Source organism: Lepisma saccharinum, chromosome 26 (assembly GCF_977018435.1).
Source record: "Lepisma saccharinum chromosome 26, izLepSacc3.1, whole genome shotgun sequence".
Taxonomy (NCBI): Eukaryota; Metazoa; Arthropoda; class Insecta; order Zygentoma; family Lepismatidae; genus Lepisma; species Lepisma saccharinum.
In genome coordinates this window covers 28,665,300-28,685,026 of record NC_139254.1, presented here as the reverse complement: position 1 = coordinate 28,685,026, position 19,727 = coordinate 28,665,300, and the positions used below count along the sequence as shown (strand labels likewise).

Sequence of the window (19,727 nt, the reverse complement as noted above, 5' to 3'; positions counted from 1 at the left end):
ATCAGAGACTAAACAGATGATCCTTAAAACTGCAAGGATTTGATTATTCCGTACATCATATACCTGGAACTTGTAACCAAGCTGCCGATACTCTTAGTAGGTATCCTGATTTATCTACAGGCGTTCCTCTCATCAATGAATTATACATTAATTATTTGAGTTTAGATATTGTTGATGAAGACACAGTTGACTTTTCGAAGGAGAGTCAAAGACTGGATCAATGCTGTTTTGAAATTATATGGCATTTAAAGGAAGGCAATACTCCGAAAGGATCCAAAGAGATTTACACATTCCATGACGGTCTTCTGTTTCTGAAGCACTTTCCAGACGATAAGTGGAAACTGGTAGTTCCAAGGGAGTTGGTACCTAAAATTCTACATCGACTTCACGATAAGCAAGGACATTTTGGATATTTTAAGGTTCATAATAAATGCAAAGATTGTTTTATTGGCCAAAAATGAAAGATACTATTAAGGAATATCTCAGAAACTGCTTAACATGTGCAAAGACTAAGCAGGCAGTCTTAAAAATTGATAAAGAAATTTTGCATGTACATACTACAACCCCTCATAGTATGCTTTCTATAGACCTTATTGGACCTTTACCGAAATCACAAGGTTATAGCTTTATTATAACAATAGTTGACGTTACGTCGAAATTTATAATGGCTACAACCAAGGAAATTATAAATAAGTTCCAACTGCAATATTTTTATCACTATCCACTTTCTAAAGTAATTTTGTCTGACAATGGATCTCAATTTCGATCAGCTGAGTGGAAGAGTTTTGTAGAATCGAATGGAATAAAACATGTTACAACATCATTGTATTCACCTTTCGCCAACCCAATTGAGCGATACAATAAGGAAATAATCAGGCTACTAAGACTATACACAAAAGATAATCATCAGCAGTGGTTTAAACACTTAAGTGTAATTATTGGACTTTTAAACAGTTCGGTATCTGAGGTTACAGGATTTACGCCTAATGAATTGTTTCTTCATGATAATGTCAAGAATACAGTATTCTATCAAATTAATTGGCCGTCTGAACTGGAGAAGGTGACGTGGCAAAATAAATGTCTAATGGCAAAAACAAGAATGAAGAAAAGGGCTATAACTAAAACGAAGAAAGAGGATGGAAGGAGTATCTCAATCGCAGTCAACGATATTGTTGTTATTAAAAACCACGAGAAGAGCAGCTTCCTTAATAAGAAAATTCACACATTTCTGGATTTATGGTTAGGTCCTTACTTAGTTAAAAATGTTAAGAACAATTATGTGGAACTTATGTCTCTAGATGGGAAGAAATCTGTAAATAAGCAAAATTTGTCTAAGTAAAGAAGTTTAATTGTTCAGCCGACAGGAAAACAGAGTTGCTTAAATTTGCTTAAATAATTCTTGAATGTAGTTAGGTTAAGTAACTACGGACACTTCTACAATAAAAAATGTTGGATATTTGCATAGTCAATAATATTGTTTATTCATTTAATGTACTGAATTCATGCAACTAAAACAAAATGAAGAATATGTCAGCCAAGTTTGATTCACGGAGTTCATAGTGAACTGAATTAATATTGTTTGAAAAAAAGTAATTTATGTTGTAATTTAAAAATGTTCATAAGTTTGGAACTAAATGTGGTAAAATTTTCGATATTTACAGAACTGATATAAATCGAAAATTTTCACCCGGAAAGGGTGCGTATTGTGACTGACCCAAAAATGTTCGTTTATTTCATTTATTATGTTTTGTTTAATTTTGTGCTTAATACGCACGATGATATATCTATGTTATCAATTTCTGTTTTGTTATATTTTTGAAAACGTTGTTGCATTAATGTGATGTATAATTAATTATAATCACATTCTTCATAATGTAAAATTACGATGTATACATTTCTATATTATTTTTGACCATAGCAACGAAAAAGAAACAAAACACAGTATATCAATAAGTGAAAAATATATATGGACATTTTAAATAGTGACGTCCGAGTTTCATTGAAGTTATCAAAATCCTAATTGCTATTTCGAAAAGTGCATACTAGGATGCTTCGTTGAAGTTCAAGTAAAAGGCTTGCTTCACATGCTAATATAAAGTAGAAGGGATTCCACAAAAGTGGTTCTACTCCATGCAAATAACGAAATGATTTTACCTGAAATTTATTAAAATTTTCGCATTAAAATATAAATGTTTGTGAATGTCTATAATCTGCAAATTTCATAAACAAAAGTTATTAACATCTCTAGCCTATGCAGACAAATGAAGTCAAATTTTGCTACATTTTTAAAGCGTCACACACGTAACACATTTTCGTTAATGCTTTTCATGCATTCAGGCTATAGCATCATACATACGTTTTTCTTTATTCAATTGTTAGCAGACGCCACAATTTCATAATTCTATGAAATCAGTTTATTATGAATATATTAATCCAATCTCATGTCTAGAACCTTACATTTTGTCTGTGAATGTTACACACGTAAGGCTGGAATTCCCCAGAAGCATTGTCACTAACATTCAAACAACAGACTTACCAAACAGGTTTCTTCCTTCTGAGGAGCACATGTACTTCACAGTTTCTTTCAGTTGTTTCTCTGTTAATTCTCTGTCTTCTTCACCGTACCCATCTATACAGATTTCCTTGCCCTTGAGGACATCCTTTGAACATGACAATAGGTCTGCTTTGTACCTGCAAAAACACACATGGCGGTGAAATACTGACCGCACCATTACCCTAATATTGTGACAACATATTTTACTTATACTAACGTTAGATGTTTATCAGTAAGTAAGATAGAACCAATCTGTATCTGAAGGTATGTTCAAGTGAAGTTTAGATGCTTTACCATGAGTTTCGTATTTCATACCGATGAGTGGCTCAAGTCGTTGGCGTTCCAGGAATTTGTAAAGCGGAAGAGGCAATTGACATAAAACTTGTTGCATTGCCCGGTTTTATGTTTCAAGCCTACCCAGTCAACAAGGATGTTGTCAAAACGTTGTGGCAACGTTAGCCCCTAACATACCTAACATTGCTACAATGTGCAGTGTATGTTGATGCAACGTTGTGAAAACGTTGCGTCAACGTTGGTTCAACGTTATCACAACGTTGTTTACCTACATACAACATTCATCATAAATGCAATACGCATACAACATTGTGACAACGTTAGTGTGTTGACTCTGAGGCGAACTCAGATGTGAGCAAGGCCGGATTAAAGTGGGTGCTATTGATGCTGCAGCATTAGGCCCATTCCTGAAATACAGTAGGCCCAGATGAAAACAGACGAGAATTTTCCAAAAGCTGAAGAGTTTTTTTTTTTTTGCTATATTAACCTGAAAATAAATCTTAGAATGGAATTTGGAGCCCCAATTTCGGACGCCTAGACACAGCGTTACTTATTATACAGTTACTATTATTCTTTGCGCTGTGACGTAACTATAACGTCGTTGTGTTTATTGTTCACCGAAGATTTCAAGCATCAGGCCCAATTTCGTCTTAATCCGTCCATGTGGGATAGACTTTAAGTCTTTTGATAAATTATCGAAATCATCCACCTGTGAGTCAATACAAATTGCACTATTGTTACACTGTAGTTACACACAATCTATACTCAAAAATAAAACACAAATTTGGAAATAGTATTAATATTGAAGCTATTTTTCAATTCCACTCTCAAAATCATACATTTTAATAACCTTGCATCATCATTCTAATCAACAGCTAACTTCTCCTAGCAACCAGAAAGAGAAAAACAATCAGGTTTGTCATTCGATCGAATAACAGAATTGCCTCAAAATAAAATTTACCTCATAATATGACACAAAGAATTTCTTAATATTTACCTTTTAAACATAACGTTATTCAACCAAAAGGGGAGTAACAAACTGAATATTAGAAATAATTATAATAATAATGAAGTAACTATTATTAGTGTAAATTAATAATTGTAAACCGTGATTTTAGTTTTGAGTTTATTGCACTGAAAAACACTGCAGTTAAAGAAACACATTTTATGGTCCTAGGAGGTCCATACAACATCGTGGTCAACGTCTGACAGTGGTGTTTGCAACGTCCCTCTAGTGTACTACTTAAACTAAAGTTATACCACGGCTACAGATATCTTAATCTCAGGGGATAGGTTCTTTATTCCAGAATTCCAAATAAGAAAGTGTTTTATAGCCAAGAGGATATAGTTAAATGCGGATCTATATTCTGGAAACTATACACAATACAGACAAAATATATAGCGAAGCTTGTATATACATTGAAATATATATATATATATATATATATATATATATATATGCTGATTTACGTCGGTTGTATTCTTCTTAAAAGGAAATCTTCTTCTTTCTTCTCGTAATTTCTGGAAAAAAGCCTTCTTCCTTCCTATTTTTGATTTGGAAAAGGCTTCTTCTTCTTTTCTTCCTTCTATTTTGGAAAATACTTCTTCTTCTTTCCTTCTTTCTGTTTTTGGAAAATACTTCTTCTTCTTTTTCTTCTCTTTGATTTGGGAAAAGGCTTCTTCTTCTTTCCTTCTTTCTGTTTTTGGAAAATACTTCTTCTTCTTTTTCTTCTCTTTGATTTGCGAAAAGGCTTCTTCTTCTTTTCTTTCTTCTATTTTGGGAAAAGGCTTCTTCTTCTTTTCCTTCTTCTAATTTATTTCTTCCCTTTTAAATCGTAATCTTATTTATTACATATATGCGCTCGCTTTCCCCGTTTCTTTGGCAAACGATTCAAGCTATACTTATAGAAACAGTAGGGTCGACTAAACTGACAATAGCGCCACCTCCTATGTAACAACCAAACGGGGAATAGCCCAGGGTCGCTAACATCAAGCGCTGCCTATGATCCAGTGCGTCTAATAAGAAGCGCAACCGTAAGTGCTTCGGGGCGTCTAATTGAACACAGCGCCACCGAGGGACGGACAAATACAAAAGCTGACGATGTTCTCCTCGTCAGAGGATCAAAAAGGAGAGAGATACAATTTCTGAATTCATTTGCTCACTTATTAACTTTCCTAATTGTTTCATATATGAGCATGTTCTTAATTATCTTAATTGGCTATATACAACATTTTATTCACTCCTTCTATAATTTTTATACTCTTCCTTTATATATTTTGCATTTACTATAATATATGTAATCCCTCTTCTCCGCTCCTAGTTTCTACACTGAACTCTGCTCTTCTTAATATGGCGTGCTGCCATCTATCGTCGCTCTCGGGAAACTTTTTTTCCTTGCATTTCTCATTGTGTCGTCGGAACTGGCACGTAACATATTAAAATTATGTCGATAAATAACAACTATTGTCTGTGTTATTTTACCACCACTAAAGTTAAACCTTGATCAAAATTGGATGTGGATCTCCAGGGACCACTATCTGTGTTGCTTTAACACCAATTTTTATAGTGTATTATTATATCATTGGCATGATTCTTTCACTTGGTTCACCGACTAAATTTTTCGTTATTTTTTACATTTCATGCAGGTATTACTGAAATGCATAGTACAGTGTTGCCTCGCATATCGAACACAACCCGTTCTAGGACGGTGTTCATAATTTGATTATGTCCATTTTATGCACAGATAAGCTGAACGGGAATGTACCCACGGTTCAAAGTGGCATCCTAACTACTATGTGCTTCCACCTGGTATCAAACCTGGGACCTTTTGATTACAAAGCGACGACGGAATTGTTCGTTATGCAAGACGCTTTTCCCCATAAGCTACTACAAGATTAATTTTCATCCTTTACCGAGCCCGGTTTAAAATCGCAAAATATTGTAAAAAAAAAAACATGCAGTGAATATAAAAGACACCACCAATGTTGAAAATGCTAAGAATTTACGAATCAAAGGGTCCCGGTGGAGGCACATATCTGTTCGGATTCCACTTTAAACTGTAGGTACAGTTCCAATTAGCCTTTCTGTGCATAAAGTAGACTTGAAACTCACACTATAGCTAACAAATGCATTTAGAATACACGAAACAACACAGAAAAAGCAGAAAGAGACTTTAAAAATGCATCAAAACGACAAAAAATACTGAAACATTACCTAATACTAAAAGAAAAGCCGGCAAATGCAAGAAATGCAAAATAAAAGCAATATTTTCTGGTTCTAATTGAAGTGAATTTAACTATATCCGTTTAGCATTGTATTCATGGGCCAGAAAAAAAAATGATTTTCTTAACCTTCTGTGCCTTATGATACTTATTAAGGAAAAGTAACAAAAAGCTTTATACCCTACACAAATTCTACGTGAATTTCCTGAAGATGTTTTAATGCACAAAACATATTGCATGTAGTCGAGTCAACCTACCTGCAAATTGCATCATATACTATGACCACTGGATCCATACCCCAGCCTTGAGTTATAAATTCGTTCCTTTTAATTCTGTCCACGGTTTTCACAACACATTCGACGGAATTGTTCTTCAATTGCTGAAATGAAAGTATTATTTGGTGAATTCGGTGGTTATTTTTTCTCTTAGATAAAAAATCAAATATACTCGTATCATGATTCCCTCACCAATGTCATAGAGGACAAGGTTGTAATGTGGAACCCCACTTCGTTTTTAGCTATTTTTTAGTCCGAATTGTAAGCTCAATCTTTAAGTTTCTGGAAAGCTTCCTTGTTCCAATGGCTTCCCATTCCTAATGAATGTATATTCAGCTTTCAGGCTAATCTGTGCAAAAAGTATCGATAAAAGTACAAGTAAGTCATCACACAAAAGCTGCTGGTAATATGGAATTTTGTGAAGTAGAGCCCATATACTTTTTTTAAAGAAAATACAAAATTAAGCTAATTTCAGAAGAGTATTCTTCATTTATGAACAAAGTTACGTATCACAAATGTTACAAATGTTGAACGCATACAGATAGAAAATAATGAACCAATATGAAATCAATTCAATTTTTTAAATCTATCTAAAAAACGTCACACATGCAGGTATGAATCCTTGTCAGCACCGCAGCATATGTAAATATCAACACAATTTTCTAAAACGTGCAAGCAATATGGAACCAGGTTCCATATTACCAGCAGCATGTAGGTTCATATTAAAATCATGGCCACCTTGAATGACATTGCATCTTAGCCTACCATTAAAACGAACAAGATTAAATATAGCCTATAACGTAGGTAAAGTGTCTGGTTCTAAAGATCATCAGTAAATCGTCAAAGGCTACAGATAAACGAGTTTTTATGTACCATTACCAGGGGTGGTTACTGATAGTGTTGCACAACGACCGGATATTACAACAAAATTTCATACTTTTTGTTAGTATATTTTTTAATTTGTTTTCCTATTAAATTGAACATAAACAAAAAATGTTGCCCTTCATTGCTTTATAAAGCAAATTCCATTAGGATCTTTTAAAAAAAAAAAGAAGAAGGTAGGCGTTGCAAGCCGGAGCAACGGCCTGATCTCTACAGCGAGGAGTATTGGAGAGAAGTTCAACGCTGTTCTTCCTATCCCCTCCTTCAGTCGGCTTGGTCGTTGCAATGGATTTATAACACACCAAGGTCAGGCGACCCGATTCGGATCCCCCGGCGGGTGACGGAAGAAGAGGACAGACCAACAACAAACGCTTGATTGCTAATTCTTTCATACACCGTTAGAGAGCAGCAGCCAAGTTCTCACTGTCCTGTGTCGTAAGAGCAACAGACAAAATGTCCACGTTAAGCAAAGATAAATATTTTATTTTGGGGAGAATCTTAACCTAATTTAAATTATGCTTGAAACTTGTAACCATTTGATTTGATTTGTTGTTTTTTAACCCCTCAGGCCGGTTCAACGTACACGTGTACGGACCCTCATAGTGCTTCTAGAGGCGGTTCGACGTACACGTATACGTCCCGTGTAATAGTGACGAAATGACATGTAAGTTTTTTATTATTATTATCTTTGTTATTATATCAGAAATGTCATTATTTATACATTTTGTGTAGTGTGAAGTTTGGTTTACAAGTCCTGAAAATTTCATTGTAATTGAGCAAATGGTTTTTAAGATATGTTCAATTTTGTGACATAATGAGAAAATTGCTGTTTTGGTGATTTAAAATTACCGCCTCTCGCACCGGCTGATGGGTATTTAACTCCCGGCTTGAAGGGTTAAATCCATTAATGCACAGAAAGACTAATCGGGACTGGACCTACAGCAGGCCCGTACCCAGGAATTCTTTGTAAGGGGGCGAAGTCAATCCTAGAGGGGGCAAATTTTTAATATGTTGTGTCGCATTGGCAGATATAGCAGGGTATACAGAGGCACTTGCGCCTTCCCCCAAAAGAGGTAAGTACCAAAAAAGGGGTGATACATTGAAACTGCAACGAACAAAAAAAAAACTTCGAGCAACATCAAATAGCAATATTTCGATAATGACCTTTCCAGATTGACAAAGAACATAAAGTTTAACATAAATAGACTAATAGGGACTGTATACTTGATATTTACAGGTCGATAATGTTAATAGACGATTAATATGTACCAACAGCCAGGGCCGGATTAAGACGAGATTGGGCCTGATGAGCAAAGAATAATAGTAACTGTATGATAAGTAACGCTGTGTCTAGGCGTCCGAAATTGGGGCTCCAAAATTTCATTCTAAGATTTATTTTCAGGTTAATATAGCAAAATAAAACTGTTCAGCTTTCGGAAAATTCTCGTCTGTTTTCATCTGGGCCTATTTCAGGAATGGGTCTAATGCTGCAGCATCAATAATAATCCGTCACTGCCAACAGCTTTGGGCCTCTCTTCAGAACTGATTAAGGGAGCCCTTTATAAATCATGCTTCATAATGATTCCCTCTAGTTTCCAGTATGCAAGATATTTACGCACAAATGAATCTAACGAGAATCCAACAATACCATTGTGCAAGAAAAATGGAATTAATTAAATAATAATGGTTACATATTATCTACACTTTGATGAATTGTGTAAAAATTTGTAATACATATTTTGTAGGCCTACTTGCTAAAACATTAAAACATGGGTCCCTCAGTCCACCACAGACTCAATTTCCTTCAAAGGGGAGACTCTTGCATCACTACAGACAATGGTTGCCTACTGGTTACGTTAACCATTTTGCAAAATATTGTGTGAATTGTATTATATTATAGTTGAAATGCATGTTTTGACACCTGACAAAGAAATAGGAATCCCTTGATTGATCAATGACTTCTTGGATTACAGTGTCATCATTAATATTTCATATTAAGTTCTTTAGTAAGAAATTATTTTAATAGGGCGCAAATAATTTTACGGATCACCAGGGCATTTTCTTTAATTTTTTTCTTCATATAGATCGTTTTGCTCACAGGGCCGACTCTTGCCGCCTCATAGCAGATTTTGCGAGCGAAGCGAGCAAGAAAATTTTACGAAATGTAGTTTTATTTGTCTGGAATAAAAATGCAAGGACACGTAAAAACTAATCCATCATGAGTATCCAATTGTCCTGCTATTCTTAGATTCTCCTAGTCTTGTTCTTTTTACTTCAATGTTTGCTTTCCCTAGAATGGACTTCCATCCAAGGTCGGGGGACCGGGGGACAATGCCCCTTGCCCCCCTGTGGTTGCGACACTGTTTATGAGTGTCTCTTCATCAATTTCACGTCATCACTCATTGTTGCGATTAGCTAGAAAATGCAGAAAAACAACGCTAAGTAACAAATATCAAATATCCACTCCCTCTCTCTACCACATGAATCACTATTACCAAAAGGTAGACTGGGGAAACAAAAATTTAAGCAGTTCAAACTTCATAGCAACACTCCAAGAAAAACATCCAAACACATTAGGATAAGATTACTCACAACTGTTCTAAATACTGAAAATTGCAAAATCATTTCCCGAAGTCTGAATCTGGAAGGGAATTTTTCCTCCCAATCCTGATACGACATTATACGGAATCCCATACACCCTAATAAACCACAAAAACAATAAGTGTCTTTTAATGTTGCTAGAGTAACACATGATATAATTGTAAAGATTAGTGAGATTTCCAGGTAGGAATGTGTTCTGTATTTTTCACAGGGGGGCAAAGCAGGCTCTCAGGGGGGCAGTTGCCCCTTGCCCCCCCCTAGCTACGGGCCTGACCTACAGTTTAAAGTGGGATCCGAACATTAAAGTACTTCTTATGTAATCACAAAGAACACAATTCTGCATGCTGCCGAATGAATGGAAACTTCAAATTTTGTATGATGATTATTAATTGTACTCCTCGAAAGTGTCACGTGTCAGTCACATATAAAATTATAAATACATGTATTACATTATAAATGTATACAGATTAAAGTTATATAAATATATTATGTGTATATGCTGCAACCACCAAGATTCTGAACCACGAGCCGCCACTGACCATTACTAAGATTTGAAATTTGTCAAACACCCGCCATTACATAAATGGTGACTGGAACGGTCCTATCACAGATCTCCTATGACCTTCAAGGTAAACTAATAAACAAGTAGCAAGTGTCGTCACTAGAGTTCAGCAGCGTGTTCTTCAGATATTCAAGGGTTCCAAATTATCAGAAGGGTTCCATATTACCACATTTTCTACTACTTTTTAAATTCTGACATCAGTCATGAAACAAACTGTGATATGCATCGTATAACAATGGAAAGATGAGATTTTTGATAATACGTATACATATTACACATACCTTACAGAGGATAAGGTAAACAATAACTGAAGTAAGACATGGAATAAAGCGAATGCTCCTAGCCTGCCGGAACCGCAGCTAACAAGTGGCGCCGCTGCAGTCAAGTGAGGCAACTTTGGCAGCGTCGCTGCAAATGTGCTTTGGAACTGGTATGGCTTCATTTTTTTAAAAAAAACACATGACTTCCTTACTCCAGTTACTATTTGCATTATTCTCTGTAAGGTATGTGTAATATACAGACGTATTCTCCGCAATTTTATCCTTACGTTGATGTACAATTCTCTCTCTCTCTCTCTCTCACTCAATCAAAGAATTGAATATCATCGCTGGGATATATAATATACATTGAGGAACCAACTAGAAATATGGTGAAACATATTCCAAGTGTGGGTAGAACAGAATTCAGGTCCCTTTTAACACTTGCTATAATTTATCAAGTACGCAGAATAAAAATTCTTAGCAATAATATCCTCTGTCTACTTTTAGGCTGGACACTCTGTGTATTATTTGCCTTCATACACTAATGAATGTAAACTTACTTGATATTTCAGAACGCCTTCAGCCCCTTTTTCTTCGTAGCATTGTAGCTGTATTGCTTGATCCATAACCTGTAGCATTGTGCAACTAGCTGTTGCACAAAGGCCTGCAGAGAATGAAGGATATGGTAGATTAGATATGATACTTATTTGCTATTAAATTTTCTTATTCTAAGCTTACCAGTCAATCACTTCATTCCAAGATTTCATGCAGAACAATTGTGAACAAATAAATTAAGCTATCAGCCAAGGAAACGTCTACAATAATAATGCATTGGCAATTAACAATGGGTAAAATCGCCTTGACGTAAAAAAATTAAACAATCGTCCCTAATAATTAACCTTCAAATAACGTATTTGTGCTGTAAATTAAGGTCAAAATTTTCAGAGCTAAAAATGAAATAGAAATTTGACAGAAATGTCATACTGGCCTTAATTAACACACTAAAACTCCCTTTAATTCGATGTTATGCAAAGGACGTCATATTTAAAAATTACGGCCAATTTTAGTTTCTTTAGTTTCTTTACAGTTACATGGGAAAGTTTCAAAAATGTTTTAAGCGATAGAAGGAAAAAATGTTTCAGGCAAAAAAAGAAAAAAAAATAAAGAAATAAAAAAAGGTAGAAAGCGGAGATAGAAAGTAAAAGATAAAAAAACAGAAACCGGAGAAAGTAGGACAAGCCGAATTAAAGAAGCCCTTTAAGAGGGAAAGATAGTAAAGATGCAAACAAGACAGAAAACGGAAGATAAATTGCAGTGAAATAATATTCAGTGCAAGTGGTTTCTTTAATACACTCATGCAGGGCGTAGCGTTATTAAACGCCAATACGCCCGGCGTTTGCTGATTTAAAATGGGGGAAGATGCGTGAATGCTGTAAATAAAATGTAAAACATTACTAATTATATACCGGGTGGTCCAAAAGTCCCGGAACGGTCAAATTTCGTGAGAAATACACATCGAATCGGAAAACGAAAAAAATCATGTTGAATAAGTGAAAGTAAGCTATTCAATGATATCACACTTGATTCCCCACCCCCGCCCCCTGTGGGTGGGACAGGGCAACTGTGAAATTTTAAATGGAAACTCCATTTTGTATTGTAGAATCGGAAAGAGGACTTTATTCCGAGTCCAATGAGCTATCAACCATCCTCCTAGCTCAATTAGGAACGGAGATATGGCGACTTAAAAAAATATTTTTTTTTAAAAAAAAAAAAAAAAAAAAGTGGAAATTTCATAAAACCAAAAAAAAATAATTCAAAGGGACGTATCTCTGCCCCTAATTGAGCTACAGTGAAAGCGATTGCAGATTTCGGAATCTGCATGTGATCGTAGACGCCCCCTTTCCATATACTCTATTGAAAGGCGTTGACGTGCAGATTCCGAATCTGCAATCCATTTCACTCTAGCTGAATTAGGGGCATAATTACGTCCCTTTGATTTTTTTTTCTTTTGCGAAAATTTAAAATCGCCATATCTCCGTTCCTAATTGAGTTAGGAGGATGGTTGATAGCTCGTTGGACTCGGAATGAAGTCCTCTTTCCGATTCTACAATACAAAATGGGGTTTCCATTTAAAATTTCACAGGGGGCTGGGGTGGAAAATCAAGTGTGATATCATTGAATAGCTTACTTTCACTTATTCAACACGTACATGTATTTCTTTCGTTTTCCGATTCGATGTGTATTTTGCACGATATTTGACCGTTGCGGGACTTTTGGACCACACGGTATATGTTTGAACTATATGGCATTGTAATAGCTATTTATCTCGGTATGTCTACAACGCTCCACTAAACAGCTCTCATCGTAGCATTCCTCTAATGCCTTTGCGGGCCGGACGCCGGGTAGGTTTGGCGTACAGGTCTCTGCCTGTCTGGAGGTAAAGCTTGTATTCCTTGTATCTCTACAGTACGCGCGAAATGCTCTCTTGTACGCCGGCGTACGGAACAACTTGATTGGTTCTAGGGCTCATGTGACCCTTCGTGCCTTTCCGATGCAGACGACAAACCTACCCCGTTCTTCGCGCTCGTGCTGTGTGATGCTACAATACGCAATATGACTCACGTAACTTGACCAAACTCGAATATCTTCTTTGTGTAATTTATCGCACGAACAGCGATGTGTATTAAAAACCAAAAAAGGAACAACACAGTTTTCGTTATAGTTTTCAGTCCTCGTGTTATGAAATGTTAGAAATAGAGGTAATTTATTCGTGGGCAAAGTTCGGTCCACTTAACCCCCAAAAGTAATGTATCATTAAGAAAGTTAATTTGTTCGTTAATATCTAAATCCTTTATATCTTGTCAATGGAAATGTTTAGCGTTCGTTTCAAAACTCTTAACATGGAATGATCTCTGGATGAAATTATTTTAAAATATTTATCAGGTTTTCCGTGGCCGTGCGGTCTAAGGCGCTGTGCGTTGGGCTCCGACTGCGGAACGGCATGGGTTGGAGTCCGCCTGGGTTCAGTCTCTGGGTTCTCGGCCTGTGTTTTGTCACGTGCCAGTTTCGATGACACAATGAAGGTTGCAAGGAGGAATGGTTTCTCGGAATCGACGATAGATGGCAGCACGCCATATAAAGAAGAGCAGAGCTCATTGTACAAACTAGGAGCGGAGAAGAGGGATTATATATATTATAGTAAATTGAGAAATATATAAAAGAAGAGTTCAAATACTATAATAGAAGTAAATAGAATGATGTATATAGTAATTTAAAAGAATTAAGAATATAGCCGCATATGAAATGTTTAGGAAATTTATTAAGCGAGCAAATGAATTCAGAAATGTATCTCAATTTCTTTTTGATTCTCTGACGAGGAGAACATCGTCAGCTTTTGCATTTGTCCGTTCCCCGGTGGCGCTGTGGTCAATTAGACGCCCCGAAGCACTTTACGGTTGCGCTTCTTTTTTAGTCGCACTGGGCCATTGGCAGCGCTTGTTATTAGCGATCCTGGTTATTCCCCTTTGGTCGTTACATAGGAGGTGGCGCTAGTGTCAGTTTAGTCGACCCTACTCCTTTATATAAGTATAGCTTGTATCGTTTGCCAAAGAAACCGGGAAAGGGAAAGAAAACATATATAGGGCATAAAGAAAAGGAAGCGAGACGACGCAACTAGATTTCTTATATATAGAAGAAATAATAAAAGAAGTCTTTTCCATAATCAAAAGAAGAAGAAGCCTATTCAATAATCAAAAGGAAAAGAAGAAGAAGCTTTTCCATAATCAAAGAAGAAAAGAAGAAGAAGCCTTTTCCATAATCAAAGAAGAAAAGAAGAAGAAGCCTTTTCCATAATTAAAGAAGAAGAAGCTTATTTCCATAATCAAAAGAAGAAGAAGCCTTTTCCATAATCAAAGAAGAAGAAGCCTATTCTATAATCAAGAGAGAGAAGAAGAAGAAGCCTTTCCATAATTACGAAGAGAAAGAAGAAGGTTTCCTTTCAAGAAGAATGTAACCGATGTAAATTTTCGATATATTTCAATGTCGCTATATATTTTTCTCTGTATTTTGTCTAGTTCTCATAATATAGATCCGCATTTAACTATATCCTCTTGGCTATAAAACGCTTTCTTATTTGGAATTCTCAAACAAAGAACCTATCCCCCTGAGATTAAGATATCTGTAGCCGTGGTAAATAACATGTAAGTACGTACCCACAAGGGGCGTAGCAGTATGGGGTCGGTGGCAACCCACCATCATGAGGAAATTGGGGAGCTGCGAGTGAGTAGCGTAACCCGGTCTCGGAAATCTCCTACAACGGCTGGGGGCTCGAGGTGCTAACCCCACGTCACCCCATTACCGGTTGAAGAACTCCACACCTCTAGGTAGGATTGTGGGAGGGAGACTGGCAGCCGGGAGATAGACCCAGGCCCTTTCGAGGGCTATCGAGTCATGGGTTATTATTATCATCAGGGTTTTTTTATGTCGCAACGTGATGTATGTCAGACAGTAGTCTGAATTATCAATCGGCACTATTATGTCAGTAGAGTGTACGAGGTGCATCATCCCCCACACCTCTGACGGAGTGGTTAGCATGGGTATTCTTTGTGATTGTCCCTTCAACTTCATCAATATCATCACTTATAACATTCATTTTCGCGATTAACCAAAAGTGGCCGTAAAGCGATGTAAAATAAACCAAATTAATCAATAGTTAGATCATCCACAATAATAATACGTCTACTATTGTTCTAGAAGCGCTTATGATTCTGGTACCCTTTTTAATGACTTGCGTCATGCCGAAAGGTTTCCTTGGTTAGCTGGGTGTGCTGTAAGAAACAAAATAGACGTAGTTTCGCTACACATGTACTATATTTTATGCAAAAGATTCCGAATGGCGTAAGGTGTTCTGACTTGAACAACTTAATTATGAAAAGCTAGAAAATACCGTCTTCCAAACCTTTCTTGCATAGTGAGGCATCACTTTTACTAGCTTTTAAATATGCATGGATCATGTTTTATCAGATTTATTTGATTTTGATTTGATTTAGTTTATTTTACTTCGCGTTTTGTGCCTCTTGGCTAATTTGCGAAGATGGGGATGAGTGATGAAATGATGAAATTGATGAATGGACATTCACAAACAACCAAGCCCGACCGGGATTCGAACCCGGGACCCTTGGCGTCGCAGCGCTAACCACTCGGCCACAGGCTCGGGCGAAATTGTACTTTCAAATAGACAATACTTATATCGAATAATCCCATAAGTAAACTATTACGCAAAAAGGGTGTAACCTTTCTTTGGACTTGGCGTTCCCACCCGAAATGCTCATGCTACGCCACAATGCATTCATGTAAATAAAATAACCGAAACAGTCGGATATATTAATATAAAAGTACTGGAACCGTTCTCGTGTGCGCTCAACACTCAAATTGGCCGATATATGAAAATGGAGTAATAGCAGGGACGGAGAAAGAGAGAGACAGAGAGAGAGGGAAATAAAATATAGATAGAGAGTAGAGTGCTGCAGGAAGAGCATTTCGCTCGAGCGCCAAATAGTTCGCACGGACGACGCTAGATAGCGTACGGAACTGTGAGCTTCTTTGCTCCGAGCGAAACAGACAAAACGAGCGGTATAGACAGTGGAATTGAAACTTAGTAAACATAATCGTTATGTCCATGTTAAAATGTACGAGTTTAGTCTATCTCACCAATGCAGTGATACATGAAAATGAAACAGATAATTGTGGGCTGGAACTGCCAGGACGGATATTATACCTGCGATTATGGCCACTTTAAAATGATATTGCAAAACGCTCGAGCGTGGGAGACTCGAACAAGTACGAGCGAGCAAAAGTGGTTGTATGTAGTAATCCATTAGAGTGAGAGAAGGAACAGAAATAAAAAATCAGTCAAGATGGGAATCGAATTCGGGTTTCCCGAGTGCAGTTGGACACCCAACCGACATTTTATTTTTTTAAGGAATGAAAAACCTTAAGTGGTATTTTTTTACGTAATTCTTTCTCAGTTTCACATGTTTCAGTTTATACTCAATTCTCTTTGCCATTACGGACAAGCACAAACATCCATGTCAGTGTATAAGGGGTGACCTTCCACGTAGTACACTCAAATGTCAACCTCACTTCCATGTAGTACACCCTGGACTGCATTTTGCAGACTAACGAGGCTCTGGCGTCCGGACCTACTACCAGTATAATCCTCTGTAGGGATGTGTGTGTGTTGTCCTTTGTTTTGTCCTTATACGCAGTGGCGGCGATTAGGGGGTGAAGGTGGCAGTTGCCCCATCCCACTTTTTACCACTTTTGCCCCCGCACTATGTTAAACCTTATATACAAGGGAAAGTAAACGGTCATCCCCCCACAGTTTTGGAACCTTGCCCCCCTAGTTTTGGAACCCAATCGCCGCCACTGCTTATACGTACGTGCTGACTGCCCCTTTGAAGCTTCAGCTTTTAACCTCACACACGTGTTTTTTTAAAGGTCTTTTCTACTGTTACGGTGGGCGTCCTACATGCTGTCAAGGGAAGTAGGGAGCGGGACATACGCAGCAGACCAACCAGACAACAGCGGTGGCGCCGAGAGTTAAGTGGAGGAAGTTCTGCCCACATCACGTTCTACAGGCTGCTGTGATTCTTATCGCCCTGGATTGGTCGCTTCCCCGCTCACCATTTCCCTTGCAAGCTTCTAGAGCGCCCGCCGTAAGATTGGAAATGAGCTATGGTTATGGTAACGGACTGGTCCGCGTATAATGTGACGGGTGCAAATATTACTGACGCACCCACAATTTTAAATTCAATCAAAACATCCACGTCTTAACCGGGATTCGAACCCGGGACCCCTGGTGCTGATCACTGGGCCACGGAGGTCGACGCGTCTCTGAATCCGGATTTCCCAATAGGCCTCATAGGCCCTGGCCTAGAGCGGCACTTTGGTAGGGACACAATTGCTTGTTTTAAATTTATAAGGAATTCCTAATTCTCGGATTGGCTTTTTTCTCTCCGGACACACCAATGGAATTAGTTAATGTAGTTTTATTGTAAATATAAGTTAACGAAGAATATCTCTTAAGAGAGATAGGCTGGCAGGGCTCGGAACTAGTTTACTAATTTGTTGTTTTAATTACCGACGTTGTTGCTTCGAATGTACAGTATTGTGCTGAGTCGGGTCGGCGATTGCGGCAAGAACGTGGAGCCTGCCGCTTGCTCTTGAAAGACAACACCGGCTTGGCTGCGTTCCAGGAACGCCTTTCCTTGTTACTGCCGGCATTGGCCGCATATCAAAAGCATGTGATTCGCGTTGAATGGTTGAGAATTAAACTCTCGGCGCAAGCATTATTAAAGGGGTTTCGCATTGTACTATTCTACTGTTAGTTGCTCGAGAATATTATTCAAGAAGTAGGTGTCGCGTCTCGCGTGTGTCAGTGTCTGACGTGCGTTTGTTGGGGTAAGTTCAAAACGTCATTACGCTCATTATGAGTGATCAAAGAGTAAGACTCACTTCTCTGAAAAACAAGGTAAATGTTAAAATGTAATTTATATAATTTATGTCATATCGCTTCGTTACATTTTTTGTATGTAACCGTCATTTAATTAATACTGCATGCCGTTAATAGTAAAAATAGTAATACAGAAAATAATGAGTTTCATATTTATAATGAAAAAGAGCAAACGCCGAAGAAATAAATGACAAAACAGAACAAGTGTGAAAGAAATATCCATTACCAATGTATTTCTTCTTAATTTTCCAGATCACGAATAAGAGGAGGAATGATTACTATATGAAATTGATGAAAGGACACTCGCAAGGAGAAACATGACCAGGTCGAGACCCGAACTTCGGTGGCGGGATAGAAAGTCGGCCACTAAACGGCCTCAACCACCGAGCCGGCATATTAACATAATGAAACTTTTACCAAAAGTTAACAAGGAGAAGAATAACACACTAGTTTGAAATGAAAATGATATCCTACAATTAGAACAAAAATAATAATTTTGAAAGGAATGAGCTGAACGAGATAAGACACTGCACAAAAATAGAATAGAGAAATGGGTTTTGAAAACGTCAAAACATTACATGAAGAGGAAATATTCAGAAAAGGAAGAAAGAGAACGAGAAACATTCATTTCTCTCTCTCTCTCTCACTCTCTCTCTCTCTCTCTTTCCCTTGCCTTGCTTTCTCTCACTCTATTTACTTATTTTCACTCACTCTTTTTTATTTTTTGCTCTCACTTTATCTCTCTCTCTCTCTCTCTCTCTCTCTCTCTCACTTCTTCCCTTGCTTTCTCTCACTCTATTTCCTTATTTTCACTCACTGTTTCTTTATTTTTTGCTCTCACTTTATCTCTCTCTCTCTCTCTCTCTCTCTCTCTCTCTCTCTCTCTCTCTATCTATCTATCTATCTCTTTCTCTCCCCTTGCCTTGCTTTCTCTCACTCTATTTACTTATTTTTACTCACTCTTTTCTATGTTTTGCTCTCACTTTATATATACATATATATCTCTCTCTCCTCTTGCCTTGCTTTCTCTCACTTTATTTCCTTATTTTCACTCACTGTTTCTTTATTTTTTTGCTCTCACTTTATCTCTCTCTCTCTCTCTCTCTCTCTCTCTCTCTCACACACACTTCTTGCCTTGCTTCTCTCACTCTATTTCCTTATTTTCACTCACTCTTTTTTTATTTTTTGTTCTCACTTTATCTCTCTCTCTCTCTCTCTCTCTCTCTCTCTCACACACACACACACACACACACTTCTTGCCTTGCTTTCTCTCACTCTATTTCTTTATTTTCACTCACTCTTCTTTTTATTTTTTGTTCTCACTTTATCTCTCTCTCTCACTCTCTCTCCTCTTGCCTTGCTTTCTCTCACTCTATTTCCTTATTTTCACTCACTGTTTTTTATTTTTTGCTCTCACTTTCTCTCTCTCTCTCTCTTTCTCTCTCTCTCTCTCTATCACACACACTTCTTGCCTTGCTTTCTCTCACTCTATTTCTTTATTTTCACTCACTCTTCTTTTTATTTTCTGTTCTCACTTTAAATCTCTCTCTCTCTCTCTCTCTCT

The 19,727-nt window shown here is 37.3% G+C and overlaps 1 protein-coding gene across 1 annotated transcript in view; it reads right to left on the bottom strand.

Annotated features, from left to right (window-relative positions):
- Positions 1–19,727, bottom strand: part of LOC145979309 (uncharacterized) — a 66,745-nt gene that overhangs the window by 42,364 nt on the left and 4,654 nt on the right. Inside the window, exons 2-4 of the mRNA XM_083112150.1 lie at positions 11,211–11,314; positions 6,328–6,449; positions 2,537–2,691 (exon numbers count right to left, since the gene is read on the bottom strand). Of these exons, the coding sequence (XP_082968276.1) occupies positions 2,537–2,691; positions 6,328–6,449; positions 11,211–11,314 (381 nt within the window). The remainder of the gene's footprint in view (positions 1–2,536; positions 2,692–6,327; positions 6,450–11,210; positions 11,315–19,727) is intronic.